The sequence below is a fragment of the Podarcis vaucheri genome, assembly GCF_965113315.1.
Source record: "Podarcis vaucheri genome assembly, chromosome: 14".
Taxonomy (NCBI): Eukaryota; Metazoa; Chordata; class Lepidosauria; order Squamata; family Lacertidae; genus Podarcis; species Podarcis vaucheri.
In genome coordinates, this window is record NC_138752.1 from 52,369,753 (window position 1) to 52,387,646 (window position 17,894).

General features: G+C 38.2%; 1 protein-coding gene across 1 annotated transcript in view; it reads right to left on the reverse strand.

The window, feature by feature from the left end:
- The window catches only part of GNA12 (G protein subunit alpha 12), a 36,615-nt gene that overhangs the window by 14,834 nt on the left and 3,887 nt on the right, over positions 1–17,894 (reverse strand). Inside the window, exon 2 of the mRNA XM_082199849.1 lies at positions 6,450–6,665. Within this exon, the coding sequence (XP_082055975.1) occupies positions 6,450–6,665 (216 nt within the window). The remainder of the gene's footprint in view (positions 1–6,449; positions 6,666–17,894) is intronic.

The following is a 17,894-nucleotide window of genomic DNA, read 5'->3' on the forward strand; positions in this document are numbered from 1 at the left end:
GGCGTTTCCGTGTGCTGCGCTGGTGCTGGCTCGCCAGAGCAGCTTCGTCACACTGGCCACATGACCCGGAAGTGTCTCCGGACAGCGCTGGCCCCCGGCCTCTTAAGTGAGATGGGCGCACAACCCTAGAGTCGGACACAACTGGCCTGTACAGCAGGGGTACCTTTACCTTTACCTTTAATGTCTTCATCAGATCTGATTAAGAGTTCTGGATTACTCAAAAAATTGCATGCTATTGGTATTGTCTGTCAGTATGCTTTTTGCTATATTTTTGTTTTTATCATTGATGTTTCGTAATGTGTTTCTAATATTGTACATCACCCTGAGATCTTCTGATAAAGCATGGTATATAATTTGAATAAATAATAATAATAATGCCATAAAATTCATTTTAGACTTCTACTAATACCCCTGAAGTAGTATTTTGAGCAGCCAAGCCATAAGTAAGATAAGCTGTCACAATGTTAGCACATAGTGTAGCCAACCTTGATGCATAAGGTATGCCTAGAAATCAAAGGTAAAAATAAGCTTGATAATTGCTGTTCTTGTGGGAAAAGAGATAAATCCTCTGGAATCAGTTATTTCTCAGCATTTTGACATTATGATTCATCGAATCATAGAGTTGGAAGAGACCACAAGGGCCATCGAGTCCAACCCCCTGCCAAGCAGGAATTCAGTTGAGTTATTTTCAAAATAAAGAAGGGAACATTTTGGCTGATAAACCCATGAACCCATTTCTCTCAATTGAACTAAAAGTAAAGCATCCAACAATAGACTCTTCTTGCAGGTTCTCCAAGGGATCTATATCAGAGATTTAAAAGGTCGCTGAGAGGTTGCTGTTTCAGTAGAAGTGTTAAAAACTAAACTAATCCTTTTCCATCACCAGTGGCAGGAGCTGAACAGACCACATCTTAGCTGCACAGAAAACACACATATATATCTACTAAGTTCAAAGCTCATTTGCCTGTCTCACAGATATACAGGTAACTGGCAAGTCTCAGAAGAGACTGTTCAACAAGAGATACAACGAACATCAGAAATATGGTACTGCACTGGACTATAGTGATTCAATAATCACAATATATCAGAACTAGTCATGGGATAAGAAATATATCCTATTATTCCATTTGCCACTCTAGGCAAATGTCTCTAGGTGACAACTAAAAACACAACAATCAAGTTAATGAAACAGTATATGAAGAAACAGTATTCTGAAAAAGTGTGTATACACACGAAAGCTGGTCTTTAAGGTGCTACTGGATTTATTTTTTTAAAAAAAGATTCTTTTAAAGACTGTCTTAAGACAAAAAGACCTGATTCTCTTAAGGGAGTTCTTTTTGGACTATATATATATATGCATGTTTAGCCTGGAGAAGAGGAGGTTAAGGGGTGATATGATAGCCATGTTCAAATATATAAAAGGATGTCACATAGAGGAGGGAGAAAGGTTGTTTTCTGCTGCTCCAGAGAAGCGGACACGGAGCAATGGATCCAAACTACAAGAAAGAAGATTCCACCTAAACATTAGGAAGAACTTCCTGACAGTAAGAGCTGTTCGACAGTGGAATTTGCTGCCAAGGAGTGTGGTGGAGTCTCCTACTTTGGAGGTCTTTAAGCAGAGGCTTGACAACCATATGTCAGGAGTGCTCTGATGGTGTTTCCTGCTTGGCAGGGGGTTGGACTCGATGGCCCTTGTGGTCTCTTCCAACTCTATGATTCTATGATTCTATGATTCTAAAACAGTATATAGTTAAAGAACAGGAAAAAGAGATTGGGACAATTCTCACAACAGAAAGTTGTAGGAAATGGGATCTTCCAATGAATGATATTGGGCCAGATGCTTTTAAATTTATTCATAAATGACCTGAACTTGCAAGTGAACAGTGTGATCAGCAAGTTAGTTGATGACATCAGATTGTTCAGAGCAGTGAAAACACAAAGCGACGGCTAGAAGCTCCAAAAATATCCTTCAAACCGGATGAAAGAGCATTAAAATGGCAAAGACTATGCAATGTAAGAATTTGTGAAGTGATACACATTGGGATTTTAATCGCATGCACACTAATGGGGTATGAACTGAGGATGACCTACCAAGAAAAATATATTGAGGGTCATGATGTGAAGATAGTTCCAATGTTTGTTTGTTTATTGTTTATTCATTAACTAACATATTGTTTTCAGGTGAACCTCCCAGAATGTTTCACATACAAATAGTTTTTAAAATAATAAGCATCAGGTAATACTGCACCATGAAAAAAACTAGAATAAGCCACACAAAGGGGATCCCTCCCCCCAATATATATATATGATTGGCAGCTCTTCAGGCTGCTCTGCCTTGCCCTTTCCCCTATGAGCAAGACAGTCCTCCACTGTGGAAGTGAGAGGCCACCTCAGCTGGAATACTGGGAGCTAGACAAGCTTGAAGGCTCACAGGCTTGAAGGCTACACTGTTTTGCAGCATAGAGACTTGCAGCAGGAAAATACTTGCCCATCAAAATAGTACAGCTGTCCAGACAATGCAACGCAAGATGTCCCTTTAAAAAATGGCACTGAAGACTGGCAAAACATCAGCACCCAAGCTGCAGCATTCCTTGGACTGGGATGCTACTGTTAGCGTTACTGAAGAGGGATGCAAATCATTAGCATTCCAGCACAAAACATGTTACGTAAAGCAATGGCAATCTATTAAAAACCATTTCTTCCTGGTAGACTTTTTCTAAGCTTTTTTGCCTGACTTAAATGAATAAATAGAGCTCAGTTAAGCAGCTTCTTTTAGTGATGTGGTAGGGCAAGTTACCCTCTCAGGACACATGCCTGAAGTTTGTTCAGGAGTCAAGCCAAATGAAGCACAAGTCTGCCACAGTCTGAACGGCAGAAGTCAGTGTTTGAAACAGAGAAAACATTTGAAAGGTGTCAGTAAATTACTACTCAAAGCAACACTTTCCATATTCTCAAAAAGAACACCTTGAAGATTGTTTCCGGAAACTTTTTTTTATGGAAGGAGGAGAGAGAGAGAGACATTAAAACAAATAGTCAAGCCAGCTACTTCACACAGCCTCTTTTCTTTAAACATAACTGCCAACTAGAAAAAAGTATCTTCCTTTTATAATACACAGTCTAGATGAAAAAATGGATTCATAGCTGTAGATTTTTTAGTTGTGAAACGTGACTACAGACATTTTCACATAAAGCCTTTTTTCCCTTTAACTGAAAAAGACTGAAGTTTCACATGCACCGATTCACATCAGTGGTCCATCTTCTGTCACCTTCAACAGAACAGTGGCTCTTCAGAGTTTAGATAAGAAGGGTTCCCTGGTTTGGTTACTGGAGTTAGAAGTTTGGGACTCAACAGAGTGAAAAACTTGTAGATTTTGACTGCCTGGGGAGCTGAACAGTTGATGCTGATGTCGAAGTGTTTTTTAAGGCTTGGGTCTCTCTCCCCCAACCCCTTCATCTCTCCCCCCACCGCTACACTTCAAAAACTATGACCCCCCCTTGAATAAACATCACACTTGTCCCAGAAAATATTACTGAGGTGGTTTATAAACGGCTTTCTTGCCAGCCTGAACAATACCACTTTTTAGGGAAGCAGAGTTGTGTTCATGCACTAATGTTCCCATTTATCTGCACAATAGGGAAATGACCTACTATACCAGAAAACACCTACAAGATGAGGAACAGGAATTAATGGACAGTCCTATCACCCTGGAAGAAATAAATACGGACCTCAAAAACCTGAAACCACATAAAGCCCCAGGCCCAGAGGGCTTTACAGCAGAATTCTACAAGAAATTCAAAGAACCCCTAATGCCCTACATCACCCGCCTATTCAATGACATCATAAAAGGGGGCCCCATTCCTAAAACCTGGACCTCCTCCAAGATAGTCTCTATCCCAAAACACACTCAAAGACAGCCTCAAAGTAGAATCATACCACCCAATCTCATTAATAAACCAAGACTACAAGATATTCACATCAATCTTGACTAACCACCTAAAATTTTTCCTACACAAATTATTAGCTCCAGACCAGACTGGCTTCATCCCTGGTCGCAATATAACAGATCCCATCAGGAACTACTGAATCTGATTGAACACAGCAAGGCAACTAAACTCCCACTGACAATTATGTCCCTAGATATCCTCAAAGCTTTTGATTGCTTAGAATGGAAATATCGGTAACTATTAGCAGTACAGTGGTGCCCCGCAAGACGAAATTAATTCGTTCCGCAAGTTTTGTCGTCTAGCGAATTTTTCGTCTTGCGAATCACGAAATCCCATAGGAATGCATTGAAAATCAATTAATGCGTTCCTATGGTCAAAAAAAGTCCAAACAAAGCCAAATTTGGTACAACAACAGTTTATTAACTGCTCTTTAAAGTCACACATACTGTAAAGAGCAGCTCAAAAATTGAAGGGAAAATAAATTGACTTTATAAACAAAACATGTCTTTGTTTTTAGACAAAGGAAACAAAGTCGCGAGACGTTTTCGTCTTGCGAAGCAAGCCCATAGGTGAAATTCGTCTTGCGAGGCAAATCGAGAACGGAAAAACCTTTCGTCTAGCGAGTTTTTTGTCTTGCGAGGCATTCGTCTTGCGAGGTACCACTGTACTAACAAACATTAAATTTGGTCCCAACCTCTTACAAACCCTCTACTCCTAAGCCTCTACCATTTGGGTTGAGACAAAAAATGCCAAAGAAAGTAGAAATTACAGGATCTCCAGAGAAAGCAATATATTCCTTTCATATCCAAAGGGGGGGGGCACATACCAATTATCAAAGAATTCTTATTCTGTAGTTACTCTGCCAAAGATGACACAGACCTGACAATGTAGCTGATATACACAATGAAGCTTTTGTCACCCAAAGGCTTGCTTCCATAATACAGACAGTGGGACTTACCATGAGACACAGATGGGAGGAAGCTACTTAGTGTGCTTTAAGGGAGAAAGAGGGAAGCAGAGAAAATACCGCTATTGTACAATCCACCCACACAGTGCTAAAGGCTCAAGGTCCCAGGCAAGGATTCACAGCCAGAAACTTGATGCACTGTCTATAAAAGTAGAGTGCCTCAAGCGCTTAGACAGCGCTCCTGTGGTCTTTCCATTAGGCAATTTGATTTGTTTAATATTTGCATCCCGCTTTTCCAACAACAAAAACGTTGAGCTCAAAGTAGCTCACAATAATCACAGTAGCATTAAAAAACAACAAATATTGCAATCACTATATCAAACACAATAGCATATAAGGAAAACTACAAATTCATCAAAACCATTAATTCAATTCAATAAAGTCATACTAATTGATATTATTGCCAGGATACTTCCCAATTTGGATTAGGAGGAGGTTCTGAGAGAGCAATGGACTGTCACCATAAACTTGATGCTGTTAATGAAACTTTGCACTTTGCCTCAATTCACAAGTCACAGTAAACCATAATTCATGGCTGCCATGATGTGCCTCCTGAACTGTTTGTTTCCCTATTATTAGCACACACAAGTTCACAACTCCCAATTTAGCATTATATTAGAACAAGGGATTGCAATTTGCTTCACTTCAAAAAGTCCCAACCAGTAAGCCAAGAGCAAACCTTGGCTACAAACTGTAGTTTGTTGTGAGCCAAACAAACCAGAATTCATGGATGGAGACACAACACAAAGCCAGATGTAATGTGTATGGGTTGCTTGTGCATAAGTTGCCACCTCTCCAGGCTTTGTTGCCAGCAACTGAGGCAGCCACGAAGACTGAGGCTGCCCAGACTGAAAGGTGGCTGCCTCAGTCGCTAGCAGAAATAACCTGTGCTTCAATTCTTACCTTTAGACCAGTGGTTCTTAAAAGGGTGACAAAAGCTTAATTGTGTATATCAGCTACATTGTTAGGTCTGTGTCATCTTTGGCAGAGTAACTAAAACTCCTGTGGCAGGAGAGGAGGGCATGTGTGGTGGGAAGATTCAGTGACAGACAATATTATATTTTGAGAATGATTCCTGTTCTTATGTGGCTACATAGTTTTATAGTTTCTGGATGTCCCATGATCATATTATGAAGTAGTTGTGTTCTATGTTCTAAATCAACCACTGTTAGGTGTTGTTTCTTTTTGTTTTCCAATGTATTTCTTATTTAAAAAATTTTTATTCTGAAAGTGTGGTGCAGAGAAAAAAGTTTGAAAACCACTGCTTTGGATAAACTTAAAACTTGCTCTGAGTCAGACCTACCATTCTACTGAATATTTGCTACATAAAATTCTAGAAAGCCCTCTAAAACTAAAGATACTCACTAGGCTACTACCACTGCTTTATGGCCAAATTATGCTCATGCTATATGATACAAATGAATCCATATCAATTGTCATGTTGGGTAGAGCTGAGAGTTGAAAATGGATGGTGGCAATAATACTCTAGCCCACTTTCACCATGAACTGGTAACAAAGTTCTGTTTGGCATACTCACCAGCTGATATTCACTTCGACGGCTAAACGCCTCCTTGATTCCAGCATCCTTCCACAGGCAAGTCAGGGCAGGTACATACAACTGGAACGTAGAAGGCTCAATGGGCACCCCAGCTTTATTTTCAAAGGCCATTAGAAACATTCCATGCTTCTCATTCTCTGTATACTGCCAAGGGATCCCTAGTTTGTCCCGTGCATCGACTAGAACCCTGCAGCCCTAGAGGAACAGATAAATACACTTAGTGACCAAAGAAAACACTTTTACATTGAAGGAAAGAACTATATAAAATGAAGAATTGAAATGACACTTAAAACCAATCAATTTTTTAATATATATATCTGGCTGTGACAAAATATGAGATGAAGTTAAAACACCTTTATGTAAGTGGCAGTCTGTCTTTGTGCTGTATCATGGCATTAGCTAATAGTAATGGCAGAAGTGAGGGCTCCTTACCTGCTCATCTTGCAGGAGGAGTCAGGAGCATTTAGAAGCATCTCTATCTGCTTCACCTTCAGCTTCTACCCTCTTTTCCAGTTTATCTACACACCCTAGCCTGTCCTACTAGCCATTTTTCAACTATTGGCATCCCTGAAAAGGAAAAACTCTGTGCATACTCACATTAGGTGCCAGAATTTTGTGAAAAATAAATGGCCCCTTACATAGGTTATACAAACTCTTGAGTCAGGACTCTAACCAAGACCTTAGCTTTTGCTGAGGATAGAGGGAAGAGGCCTCTGTGGTGTTCTGGCAAGCTTCAGGAAAGGTCTGAATTATGGAATCTTCTAGCAGTGTGCAGTTATGTGATTTCTGACCAGTCACTTCAATAAGTTTTTCTTCTTTACTAGTTACTGTAAATGCAACCCCCAATAAAATGTATTTGGATCACATACAGTAATAGCATTCCAAGCAGTAAGAGTTCACAAGTCCCGAAACCAATCTATTTCTCCTTGTAATAGATCAAGACATTAAAATAAAAACCACGAGAAACACTGTCAACTTGCTAGAACATGCAATGAACGATTTTGTATACAGAGGCAAAGCATCCTCATTTAGTATCCCCTAGAAACAATGCAATTCTTTCATACTGTGCAATTCCTTAAAAATACTTTCATTATGGACCCTTAGTCAAAGAGAACAGTACTTATCACAGATCTGAGTTGATATGATCAGTTAACATCAAAATTTGTTTTGTTGCCTTCTATCTATAGAAGACTTGCATTAAGCACATTTAACCTCAGATTTCAAACATCCATACCAGACTTCAATCTTCTAAAGAAGATTGAATAAGGGGGCTGATTAGAAAGCTTTAACTAAATATTTTCTTTTTAACCAAACTTCACAGGTATTAATTTTCTCCCAATTTCTTTGCTTTTGGAAAGCAGGGAGACAAAGGAAGCCCAACTATAGAATCCTTAGTTGCAACTTCTGTTCATTATGACTAATGTCATTTTCTAAAATGTAGGCTTGTCTGCTGTAACCACACAAGGATTATAACAGTAAGCATTGCCCTACCCATATTTACTTTTTAAAATTTTACATGATGATACTTATTCAGGAGCTCTTTTATCCCACCCACCAAGCATCAACCTCAGAATTCATTCCTACAGTTAAGGAGTACACCCAGGAACTTTAATGCTGAAGATCAAGGATAAGAAACAAGCTTCAGTACAAGATTTAGCAGTAAAATATCATGAAGAAGCAGGTTCAAGGCTGCTAGATTTAGCAATGTAGGAGAGTTGCAGCTTCTCCAGTATTCCAGCAAAAGGGCAGCTAATTAAAATTTTTCAACTATCCATTATCAGGTTGGACTCTTTCTAATGCAGTTTCTCTAATGTAAACACTGAGCCACCCTGAATGACTATTACTTCATCTCCATACAATTTAATCCTTCAGATAAACTGTTCAAAGAGCATGCATTCAACACAAAGCATAGTACAATTATTAAAAGCCTGTAAAAAGGAAGCTATGAACTCAAGGAATGCAGTTAACATTCTTTTTCACTGAACTGCAACTAAGAGTTTTGAAAACCTGCTCCCATTCTTAAGTATTTGGTTTGCCAACAACGATGTTTACTGCTTTAGCTGGGGTTTTCCATTTAAGAATAAATCAAAGGTGAAATGATACAGACAAAAAGCAATTTTAAATTGTGAGGTCATTTTAAGGAGTTAAACCTTATCCCAATGCCCACCGCATAGAAGTTTCTATTATGGGTAAGATGCATTACCAGAATGAAAGAGATTTAAAACAAATGTTAAAAGGCTAATTAAGCTATGAAACTCCCATTTTACTCTTCTAGAGCATTCTTTGCTACAACGTTAATGAACAGTACAAATGAGTATCTGAAGATATTTTGCATTACATACATTTGTATCCAGTTTGTAGAATGGTACGTAAAGCAGTAGAACAATTGCAAGAAAGCTATTAATATTGTAGCCATATTGTGCTTGCTACAGTCTATTATCTTCCACTCGCCTCTTAAATTGAGTTGCAAATATGTATGCGTCATCCCTGCCCATACAAGCTAGCTCTGACCTTTCACCTGCTAAGGCTCCAGTGTTCTAAAGTTCTTTAAACTCATCTAGATGCAGTCTTGTTTCACTCCAGCAGCTTTCAAATGGTTACCATTGCACAGCTGCAGCCCTTGCCTGAAAGATTTCCTACACTGGGGAATGAGATCATAATAGTTTCCTATCAGAACCATACTCGTTCTCTTCTTCTGTGGTGCTTGTTCTCATGGAGTGGCTGCTCTTTTTTATTTCACTCCTCTTCAAAATTATTTCCAATAAGTGGTAAAGAGAAGTATAACTCCCAGGTAGTCATTTTACGACCAAAAGGGAATAATGGTATTTTGACTTATTTAAGTACAATGCTATAAATAGTGCTTCTAAGAGTTACAATATTACTTAGGGGATTTAAATCCAGTGTCCATCAATCAGCAATTCCTAAATTTTATGAATGTGTACACAGAACAAGAGGATGACGTGCATTCAACCTGTTGCCTTACATTTCACACAAAACTAATCCTAGTCCCTAAATCAAAGCTTTCCTGAGCAACCACTGCTAGTATTCTGGCAACTTGTTCACAACTTGCCTACACAAATCTGTACTGGCAGATTTAAAAGTTTGATATAGTACTAGTGGGGAGTGCCCAGCGCTGTCTAGGTATTTATAGAAACAAAAATAAAGCTTTTGTATTAAAATTTTAAAAAGTGGAATCTGTGACTTTGGACCTGTTATGCCCAAAACTGGGGAAAGACAATCTAGTGTTATGTTTTGGTCTGTCAACTTGATTCAAAATGGCACCTGGCATCCAAACATCACTGAAGACTGCTGCCCCACCTAAAAAACCCTAATGCTTGTTTGGCAAAGGTATCTCCTGAGGTGTCCAAATGTATAGAATAGACAGACATACAAACCACTTTCCAAATATACAGTAGATTAACAATCACATTCACATAAGGACTGGACAGTGGCTAACGTTTCTCATTCTGCTGCCCATAACATTTGTAAGTCATCAGTGTCTTTTTTTTTAAAAAAAAAATTTACCGTATTTTTCGCTCTATAACACGCACATAGTTTTTAGAGGAGGAAAACAAGAAAAAAAAATTCTAAACAAAACAGTGGATGTATGATTCTTGTGGTTCATGCTGTGGCCACAGACATGTGATCTGACAGTGAGTTTGGAGTAGCTCAATGCAAAAATCCTGAGGATCCATGTGGATCCATGCTTTGTAACCACATTTTTGCACCACTGCGGCCCCAGGCAACAGTGGGTGCGTGATTTTTTTGGTGCAAGATGTAGCCATGGACATGCTATGTGATCTGATGGTGAATTTGGGGTGACCCAGTGCAAAAATCCTGAGGATCCATGTGGAGAGCCTGCTTGCTTTAAAGGAACAAACCGGACAGGAGCCGCTTACACTCATGTAAGCAGCTCCTCTCCTCTCCCGCTTTGCTGTTTCAAAGCGAGCCATGGAGGAGGGAAGGAAGGGGAACCATGGATCCTCTGCTCACGACTGCAGCAGATCCCCCTGCCATTCGTAGGCATTCGCTCCATAACACGCACAGACATTTCCCCTTACTTTCTAGGAGGAAAAAAAGTGAGTGTTATGGTGCAAAAAATACGGTATTTATTTTCCCCTTACTGTAAGTTGTCTTGGGGTCGGTCTGCTATCAGACAGAAAGGCAGGATATAGAAATATATATAATAAGTTGTTCTTCTGTTGATGCATACTCTGTAGTGCTTATAGTCATGTACCAAAAAGTGAATGACAAGCAAATCCAGTTTAAGGTGAATGGTAGATCACTGGCTCCCCTCAAAGAAGCTCAACAACTTTGGCTGCCCTGAACCTCCACAAAAGGTCTGGAGAATGACAACACGAGAATGGGCCTTTTCTGTCGTGGCTCCCCATTTTTGGAATGCTTGCCTGAGGCCTTTGTTACATATCTTTAGGCTCCAGGCAAACATTCCTTCTGTCTCAGGCCTTTGGCTAATTAAACAATCAACAGTATTTTAAACTAGGGAGTGTGTGTTTGTTACTATGTTGTGTATACATTTTTGTGTTTTTATATTGTAAATATCCTTGGATGTGATCCTTGATTGAACAGCAGCATTTTTTTTTTTAGTAAATAATAATACAGTAAACTGTTATATGTGTACAGTGACCAATTTTAGTTAGAATTTCTGCTCATTTAAAAGCAAACCACTTTCTCTGACTCTCATGCTTCAGAGCCATTATGGGGATTAAAAATAGGGTAAGATTCCATAACTCAACCTGACCTTTGGAATAGGCAGAAAAAAGAACTAGTAACAAGGTATTAAGATAATATCTGCAAACTTTGTATTAAGAAGACGTCTGCAAACTAGACATGAAGGCTGGCAACATTAATCCCGCCATGTGGGAGTCCATTGCAGACAACCACAGTGCCTGGAGACAAGTCAGTCAGGTTGTGTATCCACAGCAATGACCAGTGGAGAAATGACCATTGGGAGGAGTGAAGGAATACCATGGTGCATCTGTACCAATGAAACTGGATACGAACTTTATTCGTTCTGGAGGTCCATTCTTAACCTGAAACTGTTCTTAACTAGAGGCGTGCTTTCGCTAATGGGGCCTCTTGCTGCTGCTACGCTACCGGCACACGATTTTTGTTCTCATCCTGGGGCAAAGTTCTCAACTCGAAGTAACTCTTCCAGGTTAGTGGAGTAACCTGAAGCGTTTGTAACCTGAGGCGGTTGTAAGTAGAGGTTCTACTGTACCTTCATCTGCCCCAGCTGCAATAAAGCATGTCTCATCTATATTGGTCTCTACAGTTGCAGCAGGTGCTGTAACTCTTCAATGGTTTGACTTTACCCCTGATGGCACACTCTTCCATTATCTCTCAAGACAGATGCCAACTGCAGGTATTATAGAAAAAACCCACCCAACTGCTTCTCTAAAAACATGCATTTTATCGGCATAATACTCTCATGGCAGATTATTTCATGTGCTACTCTTGAGCTCCAAAGTCACCGCCAACTTCAGCACTAAATATTAAGTAAATAACATTAATATTTTAAAAAATACAGACCTTTAAAAATATGCTAACAGTTTCTCCTAAACATTTGCATCACATTTGACAAGATTATGGGAAGAAGAGCCTAGAGATTTGGAACACAGGAGAATATAGTGTTTATATATTACAAACCCTATATTTAGTGCTGGGCAGCAGCCTGGATGCATTAATACTGTTAACGAAAAGATTGTCATATCGCAGAATCCAGGATGCATGTTCTACTATGATTTTTAGGAGGCCAGTAGAAATTCTTAACCTTACTGGCATGGGAGAAAAGTAACTAAAATGGTTCCATTTTGCTGCCTGAGGAAACCTGTCCAACACACTTCAAACATACATCATCTGGCCTTTATGAGTCTTGCAAACACAAAATCAAAGCAAAGAATCTTAAATATTTCCATATATTTCATCATTCATTCAAATGCTGCTGTTCCCCAGGTGAGCAGTGTAAACATCAAGATTTGTATACAGAGTTAAAAGACTAAACACATGAACAAAATACAATGCCCTTTACTTAGCCTACAGGAACTTAACGACCCAATCTTTGTATTTGTAACTGCAGTTATGTCTGTAAACTATAATACGACTCTCTGTCTCCAAGTAAATCCAATGAAAGGGAGAAGGGATTTTAAGAGTTGTCTTAATGCAAACAAAAAAATGATGGTTGGACTCTGGGAGATGCAAACTGATTAGAGCTACTTATTGGGAGTGCCCCAAACATCCATGATCAGGATTATAATCAATATTACATTGTATTACAACTGAATAGATCCAACACAGAATTTGTGCAATAGTTGTTAAAGTGTTCAGACTGAAATTGCAGGACTAAAAAAGACCTTAGAAATGCCTTACTTTAAGAGAGAAAAAACACTGAATATTTAGCTTCCAAAGCATATTAAACTTTCCTAGGTTAGAGTTACACTTCTTACTCTTAAACACCTGGCAGCAGGGGTGGGAAACTTTTCTACAAACATTAACATTGGGATACCTATTTGGACATATATCAATCTGCAAGTATACATTAAGATGAATGTATTGATGTTTGTTGTATTGTGAATGTGAGCTGTTTTTTCTTCTTTTGTCCCCCCCTTTCTTTAATAAATTTGCAATTAAAAAATCAATTCTAGTTAACTAAGAGAGCTATAACCTGCAAACAAAAACATCAACCTCATTACCAGATTACTAGAAGACTGTACCTGCCAAGGTAGCATCTTTTTTAAAGAAAGGATGCGAGGAACAAGTCAGGATCTTACAGGTTTTCCAGCCTAGCCTCTATCCCAGAACATCAGAGGAAAGCATTATTAAGCATCACCTCACAACCATCGCTCTACCAAGGAAAGAGTCAATTCTTTAAAAGCAAGAGTTCATCTGGGAAGACATCAAGACCCACTGTGTATCTTCAAGGAGTGTTTTGTAACAATAGTTAACTCTTACAGTACTATGAATGCTAAGAACTATGTTTTATACAAATCGCTATTTTACTATGAAGAAAGAATTATTTACTACTAAATGGTGATTGTATTCATTAGCATATGTCATAATGCATTTTGTGTTTTAATAGAATAGTAATAGTAATAATAATAATAATAATAATAATAATAATAATGACTCATGTTCACACAGTGAGGTTTGACTGTTTTCTCTTCAAAAGGGAAGTTCCTCATGTTGCATGACAAACCACTTTGGAAATTACTGAAATTATTCAAAGCTAACTATTATGCAGGATAGGGTGGTGGTGGAAAGGAAGGGGCTACTAAGGAAAATAGAGAAGGATTGTCTTGGCTCTTGGGTATGCAGAAGTAGTTGAGGAATTCTTCAGACTGTGGCAATTCTTGTTGAAATTTATGGCTCTACAAGTTCAGGCATTTCAGAGGAACAGTGCAGTCCTTACCAAGAACACTACACACATGATGATAAACCCATATGGAAATAAACCAGATTTCAGCTCCTAAGGTTACACACTGCCAGCTGACCACCAAAGAAACAGCAGCTGACTTTTGTTAGTCCAAAGGCTGCATTTGCTGATGACTTTGATCTAGCAAGTTAAATTAAAGTCAACTTTAAAACTGCACTGGAGAGTAAGGTCCATTGAACATAGAGGGATTTACTTCCAACTAACCATTTATACAATAGTACTGCATGAGTCATGTGATTGTCAGATGTGCTAATTTAGGTGTTTTATATACTTTTCTATTCCAGGTGGATCTACTGAACTAATAGAGTCTGTGTATTCCCAACACTAGCGCTTCTCATTAAAAACTGCCCTGAAGCTTAGCCTTGGTTAACAAGCAAAACCATCATTAACCAATGACTATTTACTTAAGCCAAAGCAAAACTGATGTTTGGGAAGCCTGCCCCATAAAATGCTAGGAAAAGCTACGACTCTAAACCATTGCCTGCGCTAAATGGAAAAGTAAATTTTGGATTAGGGGCTTACATTCAGCATTTTGTTAACTGTGTGTCTTCTCTGTAATAGAAAGATTTTAAAAAGCCAGGATGATACCAGAAGAGTTTCAAAAACAAAAATAATCTAAATGATATGCAAGTATTGCCATTGTTTACCAATTGCAAGTATTACCTTGGTGTATGAATGCATTTCTATAATCTGTATTTAACACCTAAGAAATAGGGAAGGTTTCAATAATTGGTTACTCATGATAAAAAATGATGTTCTAAAATGGTAACATAAAAAATTGAATTTGATTTAATTTTTAAGCTTAGCTTATTATGTTTCTCTTCTAAAAAGAAACCTAGTTTAATATGAACTTAAATGTAAATTTATAATGTCATGAAAATGAATTTATGATCCCTTCATGAAATAGTGCTTTTCTTTGAAGAGAAAGAATGAAGAAGAAAACATCTTCATCAGTCATTACAAGATTTAGGTAGGTAACCGTGTTGGCATGAAACAGTCGAAATATATTAAAAAAATAAAAAATTACCAAGAACAAACTTAGTTGGTCTCTAAGGTGCTACTAGTCATTACAAGGGTACAAGTACAGTACAAGAGTTCATATATTATGGTTTGATACTGTGCATCAATTAGCAAGTCATTTTAAGCACTAGAATTCAGGTGACGATATCTTATATCTCACCAGGATCATCCACTGAGTTCATGCAAATTATCTTGCATTTCTGTTTTGTGCCCAGTTACCTGAGCTCTGTGTTGTGTTCAATTCTGAAACTATATGTAGTATGGACATTAATTTACCACTCCCTTCTACAACAAGTATTACCTTGGTGTATGAATGCATTTCTATAATCTGTATTTAACACCTAAGACATGTTACAGCCCTATTTTATGCATATTTCCCTGGAAGGGAGTTCTAATTTGTTTGGTGGGACTGGTTGCCAAATAAGGATGCACAGGATTCAAAACTTAGCTTTCAAGTAAGCATTCTTGCTTAGAATTCTTTCATGTGCATACACCTTATCTGTAAGCAAACATAATTCTATAGTACATAAGAATTTTGCTGAAGGGTTACATAATAGCTCTATTTGGCTAAAAACTAATACAGTCTAATTGTTACAGTAACCAGGCAAAACATATGCTTGTTAGGGAAGTGTAAATTTATAAGTGGGCAACTGAATTTAAACTGGGTTTTTTCTTCTTAGTGATTTAAATCAATCCATCCACTCACTTTTAAGTTATGTTTTCTCTATACGGATACACATTTCATCACTTTTCCTAACCTCAAGATTACAAACCCTCTTCTTGGCTGTCAAATGGAAGCACATATAAAATCTGTGAAAGTACTAGAACAGCAATATTTTCTTTGACAATGACAGATGGCCATTCAATTCAAAAAGGCTGCATTTTTATAACAGAAACAGCAACTATTTTCAAACCCTGAAGAGCATAATACAAACACCTATCTTCTTTACACAAAGTCATTAAAATATCACAATAAATAATTGTGTAATTAATCTTAATGAGGTAAATGAAAATGAAATTTCCCTAGAAGGCCTAAATGCTACTGTACTGCTTGCTAAAGTGAAATACTTCACAGGTTCTCTTCTAGGGTTTAATGTTAGGGACAATATTGATTAATAGTTCAGTGAATTCAGTAAAAATGCAGAGTGTCAGCAACAGAACCACATAGGTTTTTTTCTTTTCTTTTAAAAAGAGTCATTAAAAAATAACAATAAATGCTCAGTTACATGTTCGCTTAGGACAGTGAACACATCCAAATCCCATTAGTCAGCACATACTTGTATGTTCTAAGAGCAACTGAAAAATGTATCACATTTGCCACTTGAGCCAGTGGTCTTATAAAAAATAACAATTCTGATATGAAACTACAGAACTCCAATGTTCATTGTCATAAGCACAGTCTTAAAAGGCAAACACTACATCACACCAAGTCAGAATACACAATTTTTGCTTTTATAATACCAATACAATAGCTCACAACCTGATAATGGTCTTGCACATGACTTCTATAACACAAATTGTCTTGTGGAAAGATACTATACTCCTATCCACTTGCATGTTACCAGCAGAAATTCAGTGCCACATCCACAGCTCCTCACATTTCTGTGCCTAAGTCACAAGCAGACAATAATACAAGGCGATGTGAGAAGATCAAGATGTGCCTGTACCAAAGGGTACCGCCTTCATTAACTCCAGGATGACAACTTCTCCCTCCTTGTCCTACTGAAGGGTTTCTAAATCCACTCATTTAAAGCTACCCTTCAGTCCACTGCTGTATCTGAGCATGAATGCACCTTCTTTCATTTTACCTTTTCCCTGTTTCCTCTTCAACTGTTCAGTCCTCATCCTCTTATTTCTTACAGCTAAACTATGTTGATGGGTTTTAAAAAGCTGAGCATTATTTCTAGTTTATGCCAGTCCTTCATAAGGTCTTCTTCCCATTTATAACCTCCTTTAGCACAGCAGCCAACGAACCACCCATCTTGCAGCTTATTGTGATTGCTTGGTTTCAGATACAATTTGCCCACAATATGATTATGAACACATTTTTCAGAGCAAATTTATATCCTTATTTCCAAGTAGGGGCTTGTTTTTCAAGGGCTGTGTAACATTCAAGAACACTGTGAGCATTACCACAAACATACTAGTAATATTGTGGCAAAGAAGAAGAAAACCAACTTCTGTAACACCATAAAAACTAACATGTTTATTATTGTATTAGTTTGTAGAGAGGAACATCTGATAAAGGAGGTTCTTGGCAATGAAAGCTCATGCTATAAAGAATTGGTTGTGTACAGCAGCAGAGCTTTTTTTAAGTGAACCTACCGAATAATGCATCTCTTCAGAAGCATTACAGTATAGCTGTCAAAACCAATAGCCTAGAACCTGCTTGCAATATTCAGGTTTATATTGTCTGTACAACAGAAAATGTGGATTCCTGGTATTTTTAAAGGAAAGTTTTTAACCCTGAAGGCTGGGGAGCAATATCTTAAAACAAGTCTGTGCAGTTGGCAGGGTGTGCATATCTTGGCTGAGTTCCTTGTTCCTCCAACTCTACACCTCCCCTCTTTACTTATTAGTATATATTCTGAGACAGCAATATGTGCAAATGGCTAGGTTTGAGTTGAGTTGAGTTTGTTCTGAGGTGGCCAGTGTAGACATACTGAGTCCACATACCATAGGTTCAACACCTGTTATTCTAGATGTCATTTTAATACATTGCAATTACCAAGGTCAGCTTCAGTGACCCTTCTAACCAGGTTTGCAAACTGTAATTTAGAGCATTGCACAATCAGCAAGAAGTCTGGTACATATACAATTCTAAGCAGAGCTAAGCTCAAAAAATAGAAGGGAGAGGGAGTTCTCACATAAGAGGAGAGAGAAATAAGCTTACTTTGCCATGGTTAAAAACTGGACTGGCACAGGTGTAACTCTGCCCAGATTAATAACTCCTT